At 43.3% G+C, this 23313-nt stretch overlaps 1 protein-coding gene across 1 annotated transcript in view; it reads right to left on the bottom strand.

Annotated features, from left to right (window-relative positions):
• Positions 1–23313, bottom strand: part of PTPRF (protein tyrosine phosphatase receptor type F) — a 371540-nt gene that overhangs the window by 161798 nt on the left and 186429 nt on the right. The window contains exon 5 of the mRNA XM_050712309.1: positions 22504–22645. Within this exon, the coding sequence (XP_050568266.1) occupies positions 22504–22645 (142 nt within the window). The remainder of the gene's footprint in view (positions 1–22503; positions 22646–23313) is intronic.

The raw sequence follows: 23313 nt of genomic DNA, 5'->3' as shown, positions 1-23313 counted from the left end.
TGCTGAGAAGGGAGTTTTCTGCTAATCCTTTTGAGCAGATGTGTTGCAGCAGATCAAAGAACACGAGCTCCTAGGGGCTGGACTAGCACACATCCTGGGGACGTGGCAGGGAAGCGCTCGTCGCTTCTTCCCCTACAGGAACAACCCCATTAGGACGAGCACGGGAACAGGCACGCTCAGCCTCTATCCCCACCGGTCAGCAAATCCTCGCTAATCGCCTTGTTACGGGCACATTCCTCGTGCCGGGGCACACAGCCCACCAGACTGCTCTGTTTGGAGGAGCAGAGGCTGCCCCGGGTGTGACGAGGGATGCTCCTGGGGGCTGCAGTGCAAGGAGGGAGAGGAACACGGTCCGGAAACCATGGTGCCTGGTGCTGGGACGGGAGCAGCAGCCTGTCTTAACAGGAGCCCTGAAGGTGCACGGGCAAGACAGCTCTGCGGGGACATGGCGAGGATTATAAACACAATTGCACTTCGTTGAACAAAGCCATGAAAACACGGCTTTGAGAGGGGTCCAGCGGCACTACAGTCGACAGCCCAGCCTGCAGCATGCGGGCTGCTCCAGCCAGCAGCTGTGTTATCAGCACAAATAATTACCCCAGATGGACCACCAAACAAACAGGCTGTTCAGATGATCCGCTCACTTGACGTTTCCCTGAAAAAAAACGTTCCAACAGTGAGATCTCCAAATCACAGACCTTCTGGACAGGGGCCCCTTCTGAAACCCAGCCACAAACGCAGAGAGCTGAGGGTAATTCATCTGTCCCATGCTACACAGGAAATAAAACACAACATTAAAGGTGAATCCTAACACCAGCCTGCGCCTCATCCATCCTTTCCTCTCCCGATCAGTGAGGCTCTGCAGCTCCTCCAAGATTCGAGCCTTCTTCTGGATATTACTGATGGGGCAATGTGCGACAGAGCAATCTGCCTGTGTATAGACACACTGGTTTAAATCAAGACTTTACAACCTCGTTCTGGAGTCTCCTGAAGGTTTATGGGATGGTAGAAGATCTCCAAAGACACAGCCAGTTGTCTCAAATCTCGCCTGTAAAATTCTGTAACAAATTGGATGTTTGGGGTGGGGGACCTGTGCCCTGCCTACCCGGGTCCCTGTCAAAGACAGAGTCTGAAGCTAAAGCAACACACTCGCTCATGTCTCACTAAAAACGAGGCCCAGACGAATGTGTTAGCTGTGAAGAAACACCGACAGGACGATGCTTGTGTATTCCAGTTCTGCTTTTTCAGGTTCATCTGCAGTTCAATGACTCTGCTGTGCAGAAACATTCAGTTTTCCAGGGACTTCTCCATCTAGTGCAAATATACTTAATGTTTTTCTTTTTCTTCCTTTTTTTTTTTTTTCCCATAACCAGCCTGACCTCTGCTATTTAAGGCCCTCTAAATCTTTCTTAAGCCAACAGCCTCTCTCAGTAGGTTGCCAATCTTTAACATTTTCCCAACGATATTTAGACCCAACCACCTTCTTTTTAGTGCCCCTTGAGAGTGGCTGCAGTGAGAGCTTAAGGCGTGTAAGCAAATGAGGCTGACAGAGGATGGCAACCAGAATGACAGGTGAATGGCATTTGGGCAGAGCTGGCAGCTCTGCCCAGATGCCTGTGCAAGGGGCTCGGCAGCACCAGGCAGTCCGGCTGCCTTGCCTGTGCCAACCAGCGGTGGGAGGGCAGAGCTTGCTCAACAGGGCAACAAAACTTCTGCGAGAGGATATAAATCTCCAGAAGGCTATGACACTCCTCCTTGGAGAAATGGGAAGTTAGTACAAGCGTTGTTTGGCTGTGAGCAAGCGTTTCTGCACAGATGTGCTGCTGCAGAGTGACAGCCCGTGCTGTTAGACCCCTTGCCAGGGCTTCACGGGGCTCAGCACGAAGCCCTCCCTCTCCTCCAGGTGCTTGCAGCCTGAAGCCAGCACACGGATCCTGCAAAGAAATTAAAACTCGAGCTTGGGGAAAGGAGGGTTGCGAGATAATGCATCATTTTATATGGCCAGTTAAGCATCAGCGTTCTGCTATCAGTGCAGCGCGAGAGGGGAAAGGAAGAACGAGGCACTGGGGAGCGAGGAGCAACCGTGGAGCGCGGGGAGCCCATTGCCAAGGCAGCGAAGGTGCAAGCAAGGAGACAGCACGCAGGAAAAACCAGGCTATAAGAATACAGAAGTCGTATGGAAACTGACAGTAGCAGCACAATGCCTGGTATTACACAGAGGAGGCGGAGAACGCTGGGAGAGGGCACTTGAGAGGCACGGAGATGAGGGAGGATGCGCCGACACCACGTTACTGCTGCCTGCGTGGCACCAGGCTGTGGGTAGTGAAGAATAAACCTGCTCTGCACGAGGTGGCAGGTACGGGGAGTGAACGTGCTGATGGCTCCTCTAGTCTTGGGGCAGCATACCTGGAAGGACCTCGCTTCCTGCGAGAAGTGGCAGTAAGATTTGCAAGCTGCTATTAGGGTTCTGTCAAATTAATGAGTCTTAAGGGTACGGAGTTCTTCTCATGAATACAACAAACTGCTGCTGTACTGATATAAGCTCTTTCCAGTTCAAATATTGATAAAAGAGTTGTGATCTACAGCGGCATTACAATTTATGTCCAGTCTGGAGACATCCCTTGTTTTATAGACATAAGGCTAACAGGTTGGTTAGAGGTCAAAAATGAAGAAACAATTTTCATCATTCTTGATTATCTTTGAGAGATCCTGAAGCAGATGGAAGCTGCTCAGCCATTCAGCCCGGGCTACATATTTCACTCTGACAAGGCTCTGGCATCAGGAGCAGAGGCAAACTTGAGCAGGAGCACTTCCTCCCATTTAAACCTTCCTTATTATTAAATCCTTCAGTCATCAGCAGCACACTCCTTCTGCGAGAGTCTTTTTAAAGCAAAATACATCGTTTATAAGACCTTATTTTACATACTCAGATCAGAGCCTTGTGACACGCTCTGCTTTTAATTAACAAATAGGGCTGCCGGATGCTGTGTATCACTGACTGCAGGAAGCCAAAACTAATTCCTCTTCAGCCAAGCACTGCCAGTACACAGCTCCATATATCCCCAGGTATTTGTTAGGTGGAATGAAAGCCGGTTACAGCTATCTGGCTCAAAATTAACTGACGGCATCAGTGAAGATGCAATTCATGACAAGCTCCATCTCTCAAGTCAGTAACTGCTCACTAGATTGCCTGGTTTGCAAGGTAGCCCACCTGAGCTACCACCTCATGTCACAACAGACATGTAAATAATAAATGGTAGCTTTATTGTATTCAGTGAGGCACAGTCGAAGCTTTGCTAAATTTAACCACCCAATTAACCTAGCAACATTCATGATTCGAGGGTTTTCAGACTTTGCTACTTTCAAGGAGGAAAGCTCAGTTACACCAATTAACATTCTCTCTCTAAACCGCACAAGCAGCTACTTCCCAGATCTTTCTGAGGTTAGAGACGCAGGGAGCACAACCAGGAGTCCGGCACAAGGTTTTTAAGCTTCCCAGATGAAGATGACACTCTTGCAGGTAATGCCAACTCCCTGGCTTGCTCTGGGCTCACACGAAAATAGGCACGCATTCCTGCTTTACCAGCGGTGAGAAACTGTTGCTGGCAAAAAATAAAACAAAACAGGTTTCAAAGAAAAGTTAATTTCGTATAAAATTAACTATGATGTCTTAGCCCAAACCTTTTCATTAGCTGCAGCACACAAAACAGTCACCACTTCTTTTTAACCTTAGGCTAACAGAAACCACACAGATCTCCTGCTGGCACTATTGCACTCATTTCTTCTGCAAGCTCAGTGCGAGAGACAGTATGGCCAGAGATGGGCAGTGAAAATTCTTCAGGTCACTTCAACCCAACAGAAAGACATGCCTACAGTATCTGAGCAGCAATCACAGCGAATCCTGTTACATCCAGCTGGCTTTTCCTCTCTATCACACACAAAGCTGTCTTTACAGAAAGCGCTCGCTGGTAACATCTCTCCTTCGGTTTATGCAGATCACACTGCAGAGCACAAGAGTGCTCTGAATATTAAGCTACTGCATCTAACTTTTTCTGAAATAAATAAATAAGCTGAAGATGAAAAACAGGGGAGACTTGGCAGACGTTACCCAGCTATTTTATTCCAAACTTCTGGTGTATCCTCACCTGCCTCTACAAGCAGGACAAGAGCAAGGTACCTGCCCCGAAGCAGAGGGGTCTGAGCAGCCGCTTCCCAGCCAACACAGCTGCTACAAACTGAGAGCTTTTGCCTTTCAATTACCCGCCCCCTAGATCAAGAATACAAAGGATATCAGACCCTCAAGGCAGTGCAGGGAATAAACTTTCCCAAATCTGGTTTCTGAAACGCTGGGAATCTGTAACAGGTTTTACAGCACTCATCCCTGGATTTCACAAGGGTGGATTCTTTCCTGGACCTCTTCAGTTTAATCTCCTTAAGCCTGGAAGTTATCTTTATCTAGAGTGAAAATATTTTACCACTGTAATCTAGTTACGAATATTTACACGATTTGCCCCAAATTCTCTCATTACAGCTGCCATTCTCAATTATTCACAGGTAGTGGTACATGCAGTTTCCGTGGAAACCTGCAGCTCCCGACCAACTGATGCGCAGCCAACTGCGGGCAATGGGCACTCGAGCAGAACTGGTCGGCTGCGTAATTATGCTGATATTTGACCAGCTCAAACCCACGGATAGCAAAAGACTGGTTTGCATGTCAGCGTCTAAATTTCAAATGCCAGGAAGCAACCAACTCCCCGTGTCTCCCAAAGCATAATAAACTTGACGAGGAGGCTGTAACTTTTATGACACATCACATTTTCAACATTTCACTATCATTTTCTGTATTTACCATTGAAAGGAAATGTCAGATTACACCATCATAAAGCTGGTCATAAGTGATTCACTCCATTATGCTTCAGGACCTTCCCTACTTTTAACTAGTGAACGTGTACCAGTAATTGCCCAAGAATTTGCTGCCCTTTTTTCCTTTCCTTCCAGTAGCAGCTATTTTATTTTACTAAACAGCGACATGGACATGATAAAGCTCCTTGCTCCTTTGAGCTTCTTCCAGCATTTAACACTCTGAAGGCTGTGGAGCACCACCAGCAGGTATCATACCAAGATTTGAGAAGCCCCTTGGAAATACTCTTTGTTTTATACTAACGCACGACAGAAGAGGAGCATACCCTTGTCAGGCAGGGCTGCAAAGCCACGCAATATTAAATTGCCGGAGCCAGACCACGCAGCCAGGGCTGCCCAGTTATTACCCCGCGCTCTCCCAGACAACAGACAGTGCTATTTTTCTGTTTGAAAGACTCACGCTTCTCCCTGATATACGATGTTCTAGTGAGGTGCTGACTCTTTCCAGGCACCGCCAATGTTTCATCACCCACACATTGTATTTTCACACAAGCAACTTCACATTTTTCCCTGGCAGTCCCCCAGGCTAAGGTAGAGGCTCTTCCCCAAGACACCAGCCTCCAAATCCTTCTTTTCCAGGCCGATCTCTTCAGCAGTCAAGCAATGATTATGCTGTAATCGGTGATGTTCCTGGCGATCATTTTTGCTCTTCGTTATCTTGTGCTGTGCATAGAGGTTTGTCTGTATCCACCTACTGCCCTGTTTCCTACCCGGCCTTTCAGACCGCTGAGGCAGTGCCCACCGCAGCGTGGTGTGCCTGCACGGCACGTTGTTTTCTGGGGTCTTCCACGAGAATCTGGGCTCACAGCCTTCATTAATCTAATGAGGCAATCAACAGCAGCCCATGAGGTTGCCCTGCCCTCCCTGCAAGCTGAGCCTTCCTCCTCCACAGCCATTCAGGAAACCAACCTCGGTTTCACCACCTGTAAGACAACACAAGACTCACTTTTTCTCCCAGGACTTTCCCACTTAGCATAGGACCAGAATAGCAGATTATATTTCTGGTGTAAAACAGGAGCACTGGTCTGACTGGCAGAGATACTCAGCACTAAGAAATTAAGATCTAGTTAAAGGCAACACGTTAAAATTGTTTGTTGCACCTGTTTTGCTCAGAATTTAGGGTTTGCCAAATGCAATTTCCAAACTAGTCAGTTTGGAAAATCCTCAGAGCTCATAGAGGGAACCTGCTAAACATTACTTAATAAAGCCAAATGGGTAAGGCACTTGCAAAATATCTTTATGAAAATCAACAGCTCTGTTGGGAAAGCAGCAAACGGTACGCCTACCCTGCACCGCTGCACAGAGCGGCTGACGTGACAGCATACAAACACGTCCTGAGAAATGGCACTACACCCCCTTCCCTACAAAACATCAGCAGATCACGGGAAGACTTCTTTTTATAAAAATGTTGTGGTATTTTAATAATCAAAAAGCTGCTATTATTTTGTTGAAGTAGAAGGGAATTATTTAAGACACCTGGCAACTGGACTGAAGAGAAGCACTGTCAACCTAAGACTTCTGTTTTAAACTGTTTTACTTCTGTTTTTTTTTTTTTTTTTTTTTTTTTACTTCTGTTTTAAACAAAACCTGGACTTCTGCATATTTACTCTCTTAAATGGTGCCCACTGGAAGGGCAGGAGCATTTCAACTAGACGCAGCATCCACTTCCCCTTCCTGCCTGGGACTGAAAAACAGCCAGGGAGACGTGCTGGTGATGGGGACAAACACCAACCAAGTTTCATGTGGTTTGGCCATAACTCTGCTGAAATGTATGCAACTACGCAGCCACTTCTCTAAAGATCAGTGTATTCAATAAGTATCTGTCAGGAGTGTCTTGAAGATAGAATGGCCTACTACAATAAATGCCACGATAGCTTAAAAGATGCTGAAAGGGTCACGCTAACCGTAGTAGTAGGGAGGCATTGCTAGCAGCGTAACTATGGAGTTTGGGTAATTCCTGCTGGTGAATCTTTTGCCTGCACCACTCTACCTGCTCTTCCACAGCAGCTGTAAATTAGCAATTAATGTGACAAGGAGCACAGGTTCAAACTTTGTTATTTGGCAGTGAGGTCCAGTTTCCATGAAATCCAGCACTTCATGTCTCAATAAACTGAAAAGTGCATAAGGTAATGAATCACTAGGTTAAATTCAGATTCTGCAGATTCATTTTTCAGCCACGGAAGAACAACACTTGCTAGGCTTAGAATAGCAGCACTGATCTAAAGGACAGCAGCACTGCAATTTTTTAAAAAAATGTATACCATAAAAAGCACGGGTTAAGTGATAAGGGAAGGCATTTCAATTCTATGCCTCAATGAATGTTAGTGACACAGTTGTTAGGACGGTGGAGAAGATGAGCTGTCAAGTTTTGTGCCTTAACTTATGTTTCAGATAGTTTTGTTAAACACACCGATTTATTTTTTTTTATGGTCACCTTTTATGTATTTACTGTCGGTCCAACGAAGGAACCATATGGCAGTACAGGACTAGATGGCACACCCCTGAGGTGTCTTGCCTTTCTGTATATAAAAGAGCAATGAAAGATCAAAAGTGCCAGCTCTGTCTGGCTCAGCTCCACTCACTTCTCAATTTACTCCAGCATTGCTTATGACTTGTATAACTGACAAGTAACATCTCACTTGTATTAAGACTAAATGTTCTATGAAAAAATGGCAAGTTGGATTCAACCAAGTCTTGATGCGTTACTGTCCATCTTTTTACTTTCACCATCTTTCAGTTGCATCAAGTACCTCGAAATTTTGAGATGAAGAAGATGAATATTAGGGCAAGTCTGCTGATTTAGGGCTTAATTTTAGCAAGGAGCCATTACAGGCAGTAAAAAACTGCCTTGGAGCTCAGCAGCTTTTGAGATTTCCCTTTGCTGGGCAAAAGTCCCGTGTAAAGTCTGGAGATGAAGGACTTGCACGCCTCTTCTGCCAAAACCTACATGAGGAAGAGCTGGGTGCATCCTTCCACAGATCTATCTGAGAGCTTTTCCCCCCATCAGAGCTACTGAGTCAAGCTGCAGAGCACACCCCACGACAGACCTGCTTCATGAGCACTAAAGATCTTAGAGGGGTGACAAATAAGGAAGACTGGCTACTGCTACAAACTGTGCGGAATTAAAAAGGCAACATCTAACAGACTGTATATTTTTTCCAATTCCAAGGAATTAGAAAAAAAAAAACAAAACCCTTTTGCGTCACTGAGGCCAGTTCCTACCGAGAGCACATCACAAAACCCCTCCTGAGGCTTCCTCTTACGTAATCTGACCCTGTGCCCCCACTCACCTGGACAAACAGATGTTCTAGAGCTTTCCAGGTGCATTCTTGGTTGTGAAAGGAGTCAGTAAAAACACATGCTCAGCCTGCAAGATGGGAGACAGTCCTGGAAAATGACGACTCTACAGGCTCACAACACTCATGCAGTACCGTGACAGAAATGGTAAAGCAACTCTCTGTTGTTCCACATCCCTGCTTCTACTGGATCGGGATGCATGTCAAACATGTTAAATAGACCTTAACTATTTAGTGTGGAAGATACAATGATGGGTGCAACAAGGAGCTATTAAATCCAGAGTGAATCTTGAACCTGGAAGATGGAAGAACTCTTCACTGTCCCTTCTAATACAAAGCCTATGGGGCATTAAATGGTACTAGCAATTAACAGGTCTTTTCTCACAGAACCCACGGCTAAGCTGGGAAGTGCCTTGCTTTGGGATGTTATGCATGCTAAAAAAGGTTAAGTTCAAAAAATAACAAGATTCTTCTTTCAATAGTTTGAGTAAAACCACCACCTCTGGCTCAAAAATCCCCCTGGTGCACATCAGTAGGGACCAGAGAAGCAAGTGTTCGGGGAGGCGTCGTTATAGGCATGCTCTGTCCTCACACACTTCCCTGGCATCCTGCACTGGCTCCTGGAAAAGACACAGGACACAGACGGACTGACCTTTGGTTTAAATCGCTGTGGCTGTTTCTGAAGTTGGTAACATACAGTGTGAATTGCAATGCATACACTTCCAGAGGAGCATAGAAATAGCATGGAGAATTCCAAGATGAGCTACAAAAAAGCAAGCCAAGAGCTAGAAAACCGGCCGCACGTATAACAGGGGCTTACAGAGCTCAAACTGTTGAGCTTCTTTGAAGAGAATTGACAGACACTCAGGTGGAAAAGGGATCTCAGAGACAGGGCAGAAAAAAGGGCTCTTTCTGAGATTCAAGACCAAATGGCTTGGATTAAAACTTGGATTAGGCACTTTCATCTGTGGAATTAAACATTAATTTTTTGAACAAATTGATCAAAGTTAGTTCTGGACTCACTGTTGCTTTGCACTTTTTTTTTTTTTTAAACAAGACGGTGTATTTTTCTTAGGGACATCCTGTAATCTGGCTTTCAGAAAGACTTACATGGCCTAAACAAAGACAATTTGGGTAAGAGAGGAGAGCTACGTGCTTGAACGGGTGCAGTCTGCTCACCCTGTGCACTCCCTGGAAGGCCTGTAGCAAGAGGAGGAGTCTTACGGGTTTTGTCTGCACTAGGAAGTGGGGTTAGAACACAGTCACAAGGCAATGTGCTAACTACCCAACACGGGCATGACCTTACCATGATATAACAGCGGGCACAGCTCACCACATTAATGCAAAGTCATTCTGCATCAGACAGTCAGCCCCTCAGATTCATGCTTTGATCAAACACAAGTCTCTAATGAGGACCACTCTGAACAGCGGTCTGAGTTAGGTGAAGAAGCCAGAAGTTAGTTTAACAATTCGGTTGTTTTACAGTGTTCCCACACACTACTGAATTGCTGGTGCCCATCAGCCTGTAGGTCAATATGCTGGAAAGTTCTGAGGTCTCCTGGATCTGCCAGGATAAGCAGCTTTGGACAAACTGAGTTGTTAGCAGGAAGCTAGAAACTAAGTCAATGACATCTCAGTCTAACTTGAAAAATTAAAAATTTAGAACCCTGAGAAAGTCGGGAAACCTGCAAACCCTGCTTTTGAATCTGACACGTTTGTTCCTTGTGACTTAGTGCAGAAAATAAGCCCATCTACTATAACCAAAGACCAGGAGAAGGCACACGACATTGAAAAAGGTGGCAGCCTGCAGAAAAACTTATGGTCACGACTGCCGTTCTGCAAGGCCAAGGTTGCTGGGACAGTCAAATCCAGCTATTTGAAATATGGATAAAAGCAACAAAAAAGCACAAGGAGAACCAAAAACTCTTTCTCTCTGCCAACCACAACAAATGGCTCAATAATACAAAATGTCAGCTGGCACTCGAAGCACAGTGGATGGCCAGACAGAAAGTGCGTTTTTAGATCATTAGCACATTGGGAACACACAGATGTGCAGCACAGCCACATCTGTGCATTGTAATTTCTACAGTAGTCACAACTTAATAAATCATCAATTGTGACAAGATCAATGAACCGAACAGAACAACAAACTAAAGCTAGTAAATTCATGCCCAGGGCAAGAGCTAAGGCTTTATTAGTACTATTTTTTAAACACTTCTACCATTTTTAGTGTCTAATTAGTAAAAACATGAAACGTTCAGAATTCAAACAACCCCCCCCCCAACACACACGCTTTGAAATCCTACTGAAAAAGATAAAGATTTTATTTATTTTTGCTAGTTTAAAGTCTAGATACTATTCATCTGATCAGCAACGTCTTCCTCAGGACCACAAGCACATGTCAGGCAGAAGTTATATTAGGACATGTGCTACATGCCAATCAGGTGGACTCTCATTAAGCCTCCCACCTCTAGGCAAAACAACCCCTATTTTTTTTCCATGAGGCCACATTATTCCTGCAGGCAAAGCTTTAGCTAAGGTTCTCTGTAATATGACTTTTTTTGAAGGAACAACCTCATACCAAAATGAAGCACCCGAACCATTTATTTGTAAAAACACACACAGAGTTTCCCCCCGAGCTAGGTCTCATGTCAATCAGTGATATTCTTACCAAAAAAAAAGCCTCCCTTCAGAAAGCAGAAGCAACACCCAATCTTCTTACAGAGCATGGCCCATGCAAGCACGAGCACTCCCTTTTGATCTGTTCCCTCTCCCAGGTGACCCATTTTGACCTCCACCATATGCAGGCTTTCAGCTTATTGGTACTTGCCAGGGGTCTCGTCTTCCTTCCAGACAGGCTCCACGGGACCACAAGCTCCCTGCTCTGCCTGGCCTGCTTTCCACACGCGAGGCATGGTGCTCCGTCTGGAAGGTGCTGCCTGTAGCCGCAGCACTGCTGGCACACGCTGCTCTTCCCTGCTGGGACTCAAAGCGAAGTAGATGCAGGCAGGACTTAAAAGTTCCTCCTTCACTCTTACAGACCCCGTCCTGTTCCTCCTCCTGACCTCCTGTGTCTGCCCTTCTTCATACTGTATATCCTGTAATGGTGGACTATGCGTTCCCCAATTCATTACCTTCCTCTGCAAAAGCTTTTGCTAATACCACCCTGTGTTTGGTTCATGCATTTTTCATCAGTATTTTTATGTTTTCTGTTTTCTCTCTAAGGACTTTTTCCTCACGGGGACTGTCTAAATCAAAGAGACACAGAAAAATAAATTCATATTGCCTTGCTTGTAAACAAAATGCCATTTTGGAGCTGTAGTACCAAAAGCAAGATTGTGGGCTTTTAAGGTCTTCAACAGGTTAGTGTTTGCAGTGCATTTCCAGTGGTCTCAAAGAGGCTAAAAGGTCACAATCTTAATTCTGTTGTGCGCCTTAGTTCTTTGTGCATCTAGCTTTATTTTAAGCACTCTGCATCATGTGCTGAAAGCACTCCTACCATAGGGAAATTTCCCCCAGTCCTATCTTGCATAACAGCACAACGGTGAACACTATAGCTGGATACAATTATAGCTCTGATTGGTATTTGGACTTCCCCACTCAACTCATACACCAGGAATTTGGAAAGGTTTCATCCAGGCAGGACCCTTGTGATAAAAGGATTGAAACAACAAAGCACAGGATTAGCAAGGCAGATGAATGACTTCACTGCAGTGTTTTCCCATGGCATCATCCAACCTGCCTCATCAAGGAGCTCGATGATCTTGGAAAGACAGATCTTATTATACCTCACACCCACTGGTTTTCCTTAGGATAAAGGATTTTAAAGAGCAATTCTGGAGCTCTGAGCAGAAAGAATTTGAGCAGGTGAGAAGGCCAGGAGGAGTCACTACTTTATTATCCAACTGAAATACCCACAAGCATAAACAGCAGTCAGGAAACTCTATGGGGAAGGTGTTGTTTTAGCACTACAAGATTAATACTTTTGTAAAGATTCTCTGGGCTTCTAAGACAGCAAGTGGAATGCATATACTTTAGATCATCTTTATACCAAAAATATTTTAGTCACTAATAGTTCAAATGACAAATTAACAATGAAGGGTCATCATAATTACTTCCTTGCATCCCAAATTAGGACCAATTACTCCTTTTGCTCATTATCCAGGCACTGCATTTTAATAGGCATCACAAATGTAGAGCCTTCCTGACTAAACTGTATTAAAAAAACACATGATCAACAAGAGATACTAAGGACAAGTAAATGTGAGACTGTGACTAAGCACGACACACAGAAACCAGCTGTCAGGATAATCAATAATAAAGGTCTTTAATACAAAGCCAGCTTTGTTTTGTACAGTCAGCTTCTCAGACCAAGACCAAAATGTGTCCCATCAATAGCAATTCTGAGATTTTCCTTTTTCTGCAGGAAAAGATGTTAAAGTACTTGTGAAATGTTCTCCTCCACAGATACAGTAAGTGACACCTGAAGTATACTACTCCCTCCATGGAGATCCTCACGTCTCCAGAGCTGTGGCTATAGATTTATTAGCATGAGTTGAGATTCCAGTCCCAAGTTTTCCTGGCATTCACCTTATAAAATAGCGATTTATCCAAGAATGATTTAATTGTTGCTGTGATTTTTAGAGAGAGGAAGAAGATAAGGCACAGAACGTAAGTCCAGGGTGACTGTATAGAAATGCCCGTACATACAGAGATTTATGCTTTTGGAACGGTGAGCACTGCATTCCCTACAGTCATGGTTATCACATTCTGTTCTCTCCATGCTCCATTTTCCATTTAAGAACTTACTCTCCGGTTCTATTAAGTGGATATATTCTCCCACTTCTGCAGAAGAAGTTCCAGAAGATCACTCTGGTGCTACGTCTTCTCAAGTGCCTGTGTAAGTCAGGGAATGCCAGTAATGACAACAGGTCACCAAGCTTGGAGTCTCTCTGTTACAAGCATGTACAGAAGGCAATTTTGCCAAAGTAGGACTCAGAAAGGCTTTTAAGGACACCTTGCGCTTGTCCTTCCCTTCTTCCTTGGAACCAAATCAGACGATCCGCATGGCATTATCAAGCAGTGTTTCCCATTAATTTCCAATAGTTCAAACAATGAAGTACTAACTCTCTCAGAAGGCTATTCCACAACCTAACAGATTTCAAAGACTCTACAAATATATACCAGCAACTAACTTTATTAGTCAGCAGGAGATAGCAGCAGGGCTGACATACAAACTACAGAGAGCACATCTGTCAATAACAGGTTGCCATAGTTCTCCACAGACGGTCTCAGAACGAGGCATCTTGAAAGAGATCCAGCAATAAGAAAGGTCTTTTGAAACATCTGATGATAAAGATCTATTATTTTAGCTTCTGATGGGCACTGGTAGATGTAAAATCTGATGAGAAATGTGTTTATTTTTACTCTGACAAGTTTTAAAGCTACAGTTACTCAAATTATCTACAGGAACTAACTTTCTGTCTTTTCCGGTTGAATTAAATACACATCAATTAAAGCGACTTTTAAAATAAAATGATTTATTTATAATTGTGTGCTTTTATTTTTTCTTCTTCTCTGAAAGACTTCTAGATCCATGTATAGACAACTCATTAACAAGTATTTTCTCCTGGCTGCCAGTCCTCCAAACTCAGTTCGTTAACCGAGAGTCACTGGGTCCAGCGTCAGCCTAGTTATTACCAGGCAGACATTTTGAGAGCCAAATCAGAGCTCACTGACACCTAATCAACTCCGCTCTCTTGTTCACTATTATTTTTTATTGGTAGTACAACAACGGTCTCTACCAACAAGTTCCTTAAATATCAGTTCTGAAATGACTAGATGCATCAACGATCTCTGCAAGGAAGGCAGGTATTATATTGACAGTGCTGGGGAGATGTTGTAAACAAAGAGGACAGGCAAAAAATCAAGCAAGAAGAGCCAAATCACCTTAAGTGACAGGGATAATAGGAACAAACTTAAGAAATATTGTGAATTTTTGCTATATGCTGGGTGCACATTGCTAGGAAACAAGAATAGACATGACAAATGCAGGTGGATTAGAGAAACACAGAAGGCTAGCCAATGATCAACTAAATGAAAAAAGCAGCTATAGTCCTAGCATACATCTGATAGTTTATCCCCAAAAATCCATGGAGCCACCTGTGCTTTCAGAAAGACACCCGCAAGGTTCTTTGTGTGCCCATCTTTAGTTGGGTATGTTAAAAAAATCCCCCAAATCAAACAGGAACAGGTACAGAATAGGACCAGAAATTAAGATTGGTGGATGGTCTATGAAAGTGCAATGGGGATTTTAGTGCAGCAAGAGGGCTTGCCTGGCTACTTTCTGGTACAGGTTAGCACATCAGCTAGCATCTATCTTAACCTAAACATCCTCAATTTTCTAACAAATGTATTTACTTCAAGATTTACGATTTGTTACATCCACATTGTGTTACACCTTTTCTGCCTCTATAGCATCTATGCCAAAAAGCTTATGGGACACATATCACCTCCTTAGTAGCCTTCTCTTTGCTGCTCTGCTCTCTTGGCCTTTTTAGACTACCACTCCTTTTAGCCAAGGTTTCTGTCCTGGTTTACTGCCTCCGAATCCCTTAAAATCCCAGCCCCGTGTAACCATTCAGACACTGCTGTGGCCATGGGGTCGGGGCAGATGGAGCGCCAGCCTTTCAGCAGCGAGATCGAAGGCAGCACTGGTGGTTGCAGCCTCCCAGCTGGGACTGATGATCTGTTCCAATGGCAAGTCAAACCAGATTAGTTTAAACCACAGACAATTTAATCTAACCTGTCTGGTTTCAGACCGGAACAGAGACGCAGAAGCAGTCATCTGGCCATCCCCGGTGTCAGCTGGGACATGGCAACCCACAGCACCTCCTCCCCAACAGGAAAGGAATCTGCCTCCATGCGTGCATCTCTGCCAGAGTTAAACTGGTCTGTTTGTGCCTCATTTACCTATTGGAATAGGCCGAACGATTTGACAGCAGAGCAGAAGTAGAACAGCCTGACACACTTTCCATAGCAATCTCTAAGGAAGCTGTAGGATAGCACAGAGCGAGAAGCAACCTGGCTCCGGACCCTGAGCCCAGAAGAAGAGAGAAAAGAATCCCCAGGGCTCAATTATCAATTTTCCTACCAGACAGAAGTTAGCAGGAGGTTGCCACAATACTCTGAATGAGCATCTGCGTTTCTGAGCATCTTCGTGAGGGTTTTGAGAAACGGAGCAAGCAGGAAGGAGACAACTGTTACTGGTGACAAGTTCTTAGGTGCTTTTTTTTTCCCTTCAAGAGCTGGGCATATCAGAAGCATCAAAGGGTTTGGCCAACACAAGCTGATGAGTGGTGAACATGATGGCAGGTGAAATGTCTCACTGGCTGGCTCAAGAAGGCAGTCGCTGAATTTAACTTGAGCCACTAAACATGCCAATATACTGAAAATATTGTACTACTACATGTTATAATCAACAGAATATCATCAGCATGGGATAATAATTCCACTGGATTACAATATCCAAAAGGATTTTGCATAAAACAGATTAATGTGCTTGGAAGAAAAGGAACATGCAAACCGGCCTAGAAGAAACATCCCACAGTGATAGGGACTGAAAAGGCCTTGACTGCTGCCTTTAGAAATGATGTGAAGGAATATGGAATTATTAATGATTGAGATCTTGCTTTCATTAAGTATACCTCATCTTTCCCATAAAACATGAATGGGATCACAACCAATGAAACTGGAAAGCAAAATATTTAAAACTAATTAAAGGATTTATTTTTTTATTCTTCCAAATTATGTATCTTGGCCTTCAGTCTTCATTTCCTGAAGACGATATCAACATCAGCAGTTTACGAAGAGTAAAGAGTTCTAGAAGACAACGTTCATAACAGAATGGAGGCAGTTGAAACTAAAAGGACTCCACATCCTAACCTAACAAAAATCCTGATGCTCCTTGGTACAGAATTTAAGCAGCACCTTTGCCCAAGGCACAGTGCAATAACTTTATGTGCTCTTAATTAAACTTGTTTCACAGAGGTAACCAGAGATTCTCTTCAAAACAAAACAAATAAAAAATGATTAAAAAAGCCAACATGAAGTCTTTTTTTTACAGGACACAACTGCACACTTACTATTTCAAGACACCTAGCAGTTGCAAAGCACACCCTGCGTTTGAACTGTTGTTGAATTCTGTAGAGTACACTTCCTTCTGGTTTGTTTGCCACTCAACTTCACTTGTTTCTGTCTGGGAAGTTCTTCCTGAATCACAAGTGTTGTTTTGGGTGTTGCAATATCACTGACGCCATGAGCTTGCTTATAAGAACGTGACAGCATCCCCTCCTGCTACAGATGTAATCTCACAGGATCTCATTTGAGAGGCAATATGCAGAAACAGCCACTTGCTGTAAAAGACAAATGTTCTCAAGATTAAGAGGTCAGTACCTTTTCAGACACAGCATTTTATGAGAGTGCACAATTCCAAAGGGTTCAGCTTGGCATTAACTATGTGATATTTCATATAAAACTTTTCAAAGGTTGTATTACTTGCTTCATAAACTTGTGGAATGAACCTGGATGTTAACCTTAGAGCATGGCAGTGTTCTGATGGAACTTGCTATCATGGACACATTATATGGTTATGTGCTATTAGTTAATCATTTAAAGAGAAATAAGAAATGGAAATTAGGGCATTTGGGTCTGATAAGTTCTAAAGATTTGCTGACTCCTGTTTGTAGGAGAGACCAACAACACTTAAAACTTTTCTGCAGCTGAGAATTCCTTGTCTCTCATTCACAGCCAAGAAAGCCTCTCTTGTTAAACGTTACGAAAAGTAAGCTATGATAGTGACAGTACCGTTCTCGTTGAATCCAATCTTTAAAATGAATAGATAAAATTGGATTGAGATGATAGGTGCTCTTTAGATATCAAAGATTAAATAGCTAAACCATCTTCAGACATTCTAGTGGCATGAGACATAACAGTCCATACATTTTCTTGGTCTAATTTTAACAGATTGCTAATTCTGCTCAACCTTCCGTGTGCTCTGGGGGACCAAGAGACCACCTATTTCCCCTGCAGCTTGCAGGATTCTTTCAGCCACTGTGCAGCACCTGAGAAATGGCTAGGCTTCTTAGCAGAATGACAGGGCTCCCAAATTGACTTACCAGAGAACTACTAGGCAACCTGCTGTTGAGCAGCCTAATACTCTCTTTCCTTGTGAACACTGCTTATACCTTAATAGCTTAAGTCCACGTGAGCTGGGATTTATACTCCTTGAGGTGACAACCTAAACTTCTCAATTGTGCCACCGCGAGTAGTAATTGGCTTAATGTTTCCCTTTTTAACAAGCATGAGACATGTCACCATGCAGCACAAAGCAAACGCTGCCAGGTTTCTTTGTTTGCGCATCACCGTATTTCAGGACATTTCCCTAAGTGGTGAAGCACGTGGAGGCTACTTTGGATTACCTGGGTGGAGATCAAAGAACAGGGGTAAGATCTCTGCTATCAGAGCAGCCCTCCCACAGAGGGACCAAATCAGCCAGAACAGTCAATGACCACAAGGCATGTAGAGGAAAGAGATGTCATCTCCTGACTGGACACGTGGGGAGAGTACTGCCAATCTCAGGAGCAGGAGGGTACAGGGAATCTTAATTCATTTACACAATCAGAATGAGTACACCCAGTGGATTCAATTTCCCTTTCATAATTGCTCCAATTCTATAACACATTGCTAAAAATTCTTCTTGGCAAAAAGATGCAAAAGCAATGAACACAAACATGAGTCAAAGCCCAGTGATCCTACTGATCCTTTTGTAACTAACCAAACGTAAACAAGGATTAAACATAGCTAACTTCTGTTTACCATCGAAATGACAAAATCAGTTTTAGAAGCGTGTTTACAAGAAGGGCATATTGTTTCAGGCCTTGCAAGATCTAGCTCTGCAGAAATCATTTGTAACAGTCAAATGTTTATCATTTACAGCATTTTAAACAGAGTAACTCCAGGAACTGGAATGCAGCTGGCAGCTGGTGAAAGGAATTAAACTCATGACATGGTTCAGTAATCGGCAAATCACGGCGAGGTGGAGGTGTTTCCCACCCTGGGACACCTGCTACACTTTCCAGGGCTCCACAGACACGCACCAAAACTTCTCCGACTTCCGACAGCGTGAGGCTGGCCAGTGAAACTTAACTTGCCAGGTTACCTTGAGACTGAAACCTGGTGTGTGAGCAACCGTTCCCCAGCTCTTCTGCCTGTCCTCTACCAGGAGCTGCTCTCCTCCGGAGCCTGGCCGCGCTCTCCAGGCAGACAGCTCCATGTCATATGATTAAGTACTCTGGGAAAGAGGCATCAGGGATCTGCATAGATCTGTGCTGGAAATGGCAAGTGGAGATCATAGTTTCATTTTCATTTAACCTACTTAAAAACAAAGGGAAACGACACACTGAATATATTCAGTGTCACCTGGATGTGAAGGTATGCTCTGGGTTACAGCAGAGTTGGGAAAAAAAAGAAAAAAAACAAGACTGCTCACGGTGCTCCGAAGATCCAGTTATAGTGAAATAGCGTTCCAGTTCTGGAAATCAGTTTGTAACCAAATGTCCAAGTTGGAAAGCTCTGCGAGAGAAGGGACTGGCACAATGGTTTGTATTTGAGCCTCTTTTCTTTCCCAAAGAATCAATATTCTCCTCCCTGCCCCCTGAAGACTCTTTTTGCACTGCTTTTCCTTGTCTTCCTGCTGGGTGGAGACTGCTGGAAACCACGGAGAAGGCATGCTCTGGTCTACAGGTGACCGGAGACAAACAATAGCGTCACCTCTCCAAGCACTGCCGCAATGCCGAACGCAGGAGTTCCGTGGAAGGACACTCTGTCGACAGTCCTGCTGGCATCCTGCTGCCACGTTCCTCCGTACTGGCATCCTTCCTACTCACATTTCATATAATCTCCCTATTTAAAACGCTTGGTAATTCTCAACGTTACAACTGAAAGATATATTTATTAATTTGTTAGAGCCACTAACTGTCCCTGAGGCTCTTCGTGGGAACGTGTGTCAGCTTATTGATTCTAGCTCTCCCCTCCTTGCACTGGTTTCCTCTTCTGCCAGGCAGGCAGGAATGTACTTCTGTGCTGCTTCAGGTCATAATTGGAAAAAAGATAGAAATGTTCAATATGACTCATACATAATTCAGCTTATCAGCTACCCAGGAGAAATGAGAAGAGAAGGTATATGCACGTCTATTTCTCCCGCTATCAACAGGAGAAATAATTTCCAGTTACACCAAGTATATATATACGTAGTTTGGTCACAACAGGATTTGCGCTTAGAGGAAAAAATAAGAGACACGGGAGCTGAGAATGAAAGGGCAGTAGGGAACCAAACTGTTCAAAGATTCACATCTGTGAGGATTCCCAGTTCCTCCAGGAGACTGGACTCAGGCTTCTCTCTTGATATTCAGAATGGAATAAGTTGGCAATTAGAAAGGATTATCTGCCTCTGATCTGTAAAACATCGTGGAAATCTAAATAAAATAAAGCTCCAGATTAGTTAGCTACAAAGACATCTAATAAGAGCCTGCTAAACCCTGACTGTGACTTCAGGATTTAATGGTAAGGTCTGTGTTCTAAAAAGCAAATTGTGAAGAAGCATTAAACTTATTGTTATAAAGGATTTTTAATGTAAAAATCAATATGTACTGTGTATTTAGCAGCATGTAACCATGAGGACGTCTGTGATAGAGCTTTGTCATGCATCAGGGACCACTGCATTAGTCAAATTCTTGAAAGGAAGTGCAGAATGTCTGCATCATTCAAAATGCCACCTGAGAGCAATTACAGAAATTATTTTAACCCCAGAAGCAGAGGGAAAATCCAATCCTAGTTGACAGCCTTGAGGGTATCAATTGCTCCATGTGAAATGTGTCATTTCCAAATAGCTCTATGAAATTTGTGTCAGGAAAGCAGTGGCAGAACAGAGAGGTGGGGCACTTCACGTTAGTTTTTTCGGGGACCGCTGAGGCTGTTTGAACATAACCATGACCAGGGCACTGACTTGCGACACCCACCCTGCAAACCCATACGTAAAAGAATAATCAAAAAAATTTCACACTCCCAAAATGCAGCAGTGTAATTTAAGGCAGACAACACAGAACAATGAGACAGCATGGCTGGAAAAAAAATACATTTTTGTCCCCAGAAAATCAGAAAGGAAAGATATAAAATGTGTTTTCTTAATGCAGATACATCATAACAGCGCTTATCTGCTTCATCAGGTTAAGCCAACGTGAGAGGTACCTCTTCCTCCTCTGTAAGCAAGCTCACAACTCTCTGTGCATGAGCACATACAAACCGCTATACAGCAAATACTTCTTAATTTCACCCATTATGAGAGTACTTGGCAAGGGGTCGATACTCTTCAGCTGGAGAGGAAAACGCAGCCCCCAGCCTGCAGATGGTTTTTGACCTTATGGGATCGTGTTAAACCAGCATTACCCCTGATTAAAGGCAGTTTTCAAACAGAAAAGCAGGCTCTGTGCCTGACTGGTAGTGACTTTTGCTTCTGTGGCTCTTAAACAGTGCAAGCATGTCTTTTCCTGTCCCTGGTGTTTCCTACCATTCCCTATTTATGTGGTGGTCTGAAAGTTTTACCTCATCAGGAACCCAGCAGGAGCTCTACGGAGCTGAGAAATACAGTTGTGCTCCTTTATGCAACGCATGTCTCTGTGGGCCTTTGAACATTTAACACAGAGCAAATAAATTATTAGCGTGTGTGCATGTGCATACATATCTAAGATACATAAAGGCAACTGCAACCAAAGGAAACAGGAATGTGTGTGGAACATTCGTTTAGTCAAGTATTGAGCATCACAAAAATCCAGTTGTAAGAATCATTTAAATGCAGATCTGCAAGAAAAATGCTGAAAGAGCTCCATCGAGCTTTATGTACTCACGTACATGGCTGCAAAGGCAAGAAGTAACAAAAGGGACCTGCTTTTTTCACTCAACAATTTTCAAGTCTATAGCACCTGTTATCCATCTCTTAATACTACTACTGAAGAGCAAGCCGATCCTTTAAGGTGCCCCACCTCCAGAAACAAGATACACAATCACATCAAGTATTGAATGATTTCTATGACTCCCATCACCAGAGTGTCTGAGCACATTACAGTTGTTTGATGTATTCTTTGTCACAGAGCAGAGAGGAAAATATGATTACCTCTATGCTATAAATGGGAAGGGAGAACAAGGGACAACGGTACCATATCTGTGGCAGAGCAAGGGAAAAACGCTTCACTTGTGCATGGCTGGCACACTCGCGACTGGGATAACCAGTCTCCTCTGCCTTCATGGCCAGACTGAACAGAAAAAGTTCATCTGAATTTGATGATTCCAAATCATCCAGACACTTTCCAGACTGGTTTTTTCATTACTCAATAGTTTCTTCATGAATCCATACACAGCAAGCAATTTGCTTAAGCCTTTTTCTTGCTTGTCTTAGTAAATGCAAATTTAAAAGTCCATTCAGCCAAATGTCCTAAATTTGCAACAATCCAATGCACTTACAAAATCCTATATATAAACAAATACTTTAACACATTGATGGGCTGAAGAAATCCCCATTGCCTTAAAAGCAGACAATAATTCTGAGAATCTAATATAAAAAAAATCAACTGATCACAAGCCTTTTACATCTAACACACAGCTCTTCCACAAAACATTCAGTTTAGAAGAAACAACATAGCAAGCAGAAGAGAAGAGAAAAAGACTAACAAGTTGTGACTACAGTGAAAAGAAAACCCAGCTAAATTCCACATCAAGCTCAAAATCTGAAGAGGAACCTGAAAATCCATTCAAAAAGAACTGTGCTGATTTAATCCAGAAGGTACAGCAACATAGATTAAGTTTCTGATTGTCAGATACAATTCTCAGATACCCTGAAGATGGGTATTACATCAAGGCAGGCAGATCAGAAAAGTATACAAATGTCTCTTTAGCTAGGCCTCCAAGCTAGAAATAACATACCTCAATCAGACAATTCAACTAATACACTTTAAAGAAAGTTCAGAATCTGCCATCCTTTCTGCTCATGATTGTCTGAAAAATAACGGCTTCTATCACTAAGAGAAATTACAGCAAATGGTACAGGAACAACACAGCTTTTCCAAACTGAGCTAGAGTATCACCATGTCACTTAAGAGCACTACAACATGTAGCTACCAAAGCCAAGGCCATGTTTCCAGCCACCTAAGGACATGAAAAAACACCTTCCACTTACCTTCTAACACTGTTAATTTGGCACTCGTGTTTATCTCCCCAACACTATTGGTGGCTGTGCACTCGTAGATGGCTTCGTCTCGATGAACACGCAGGGGCTGTATCCGCAGAACTGATCCTGACCCATCATCAAACTCAATAACCTTTAACAATGAAAAGAAAGCAGCTCTTAAGTGCTATCTAGTGCAACGAAAACAAGGTCAAAACAATCCAGGGGTTAAAAACAAATCAGAAAGATCTGTAAACTAGAAAATATCATGCAACTAAGCAAGTGTTCCATGTCTAGAAATCAAAAAATCTCAGAGTCAAGAACGTATCTGCCCTCTGAGAAGGCTAAAACAAATGAAGATCCAATGAGGTTCTTTATGGATCAATTAAAGTTGAAAAATTATCAACCTGGTAATAAAGAAGTGGATCTGATGATTTAAAACATCTGAGTCATATTTGCACTAATGGTTTTACTAATCATACTGATCGCAATTTAGTGCCAACTTTCACCTTGATGGAAGAGCAGAATGATATACTCCTGTGGGATCACCAGGAAATAGTAACAAAACCAGAGCAACACCTTGAGCACCTACAGCGCATGCTAACTTCAGCAGAAAGTGATTGTTTTCAACGTCCTTCAGCATCAGGTACTTTGCAATTCTGGCATGATCATCAATGCTATAATTATAGCTCCTTCCCCAGCATAATAAATAAAGTCCTTAATAAATCATTGCCATTCCATCCTGCTAAGCTGTAACATACATTACTCGAACTTCTACAGGGAAGAAAGGTATTTGTTAGTTTACTGCTGGATCACTATAAG

This window comes from Cygnus atratus, chromosome 8, assembly GCF_013377495.2.
Source record: "Cygnus atratus isolate AKBS03 ecotype Queensland, Australia chromosome 8, CAtr_DNAZoo_HiC_assembly, whole genome shotgun sequence".
Lineage (NCBI taxonomy): Eukaryota > Metazoa > Chordata > Aves > Anseriformes > Anatidae > Cygnus > Cygnus atratus.
Note: the sequence above shows the minus strand (reverse complement) of the source record. Positions and strands in the feature narration are given on the sequence as shown.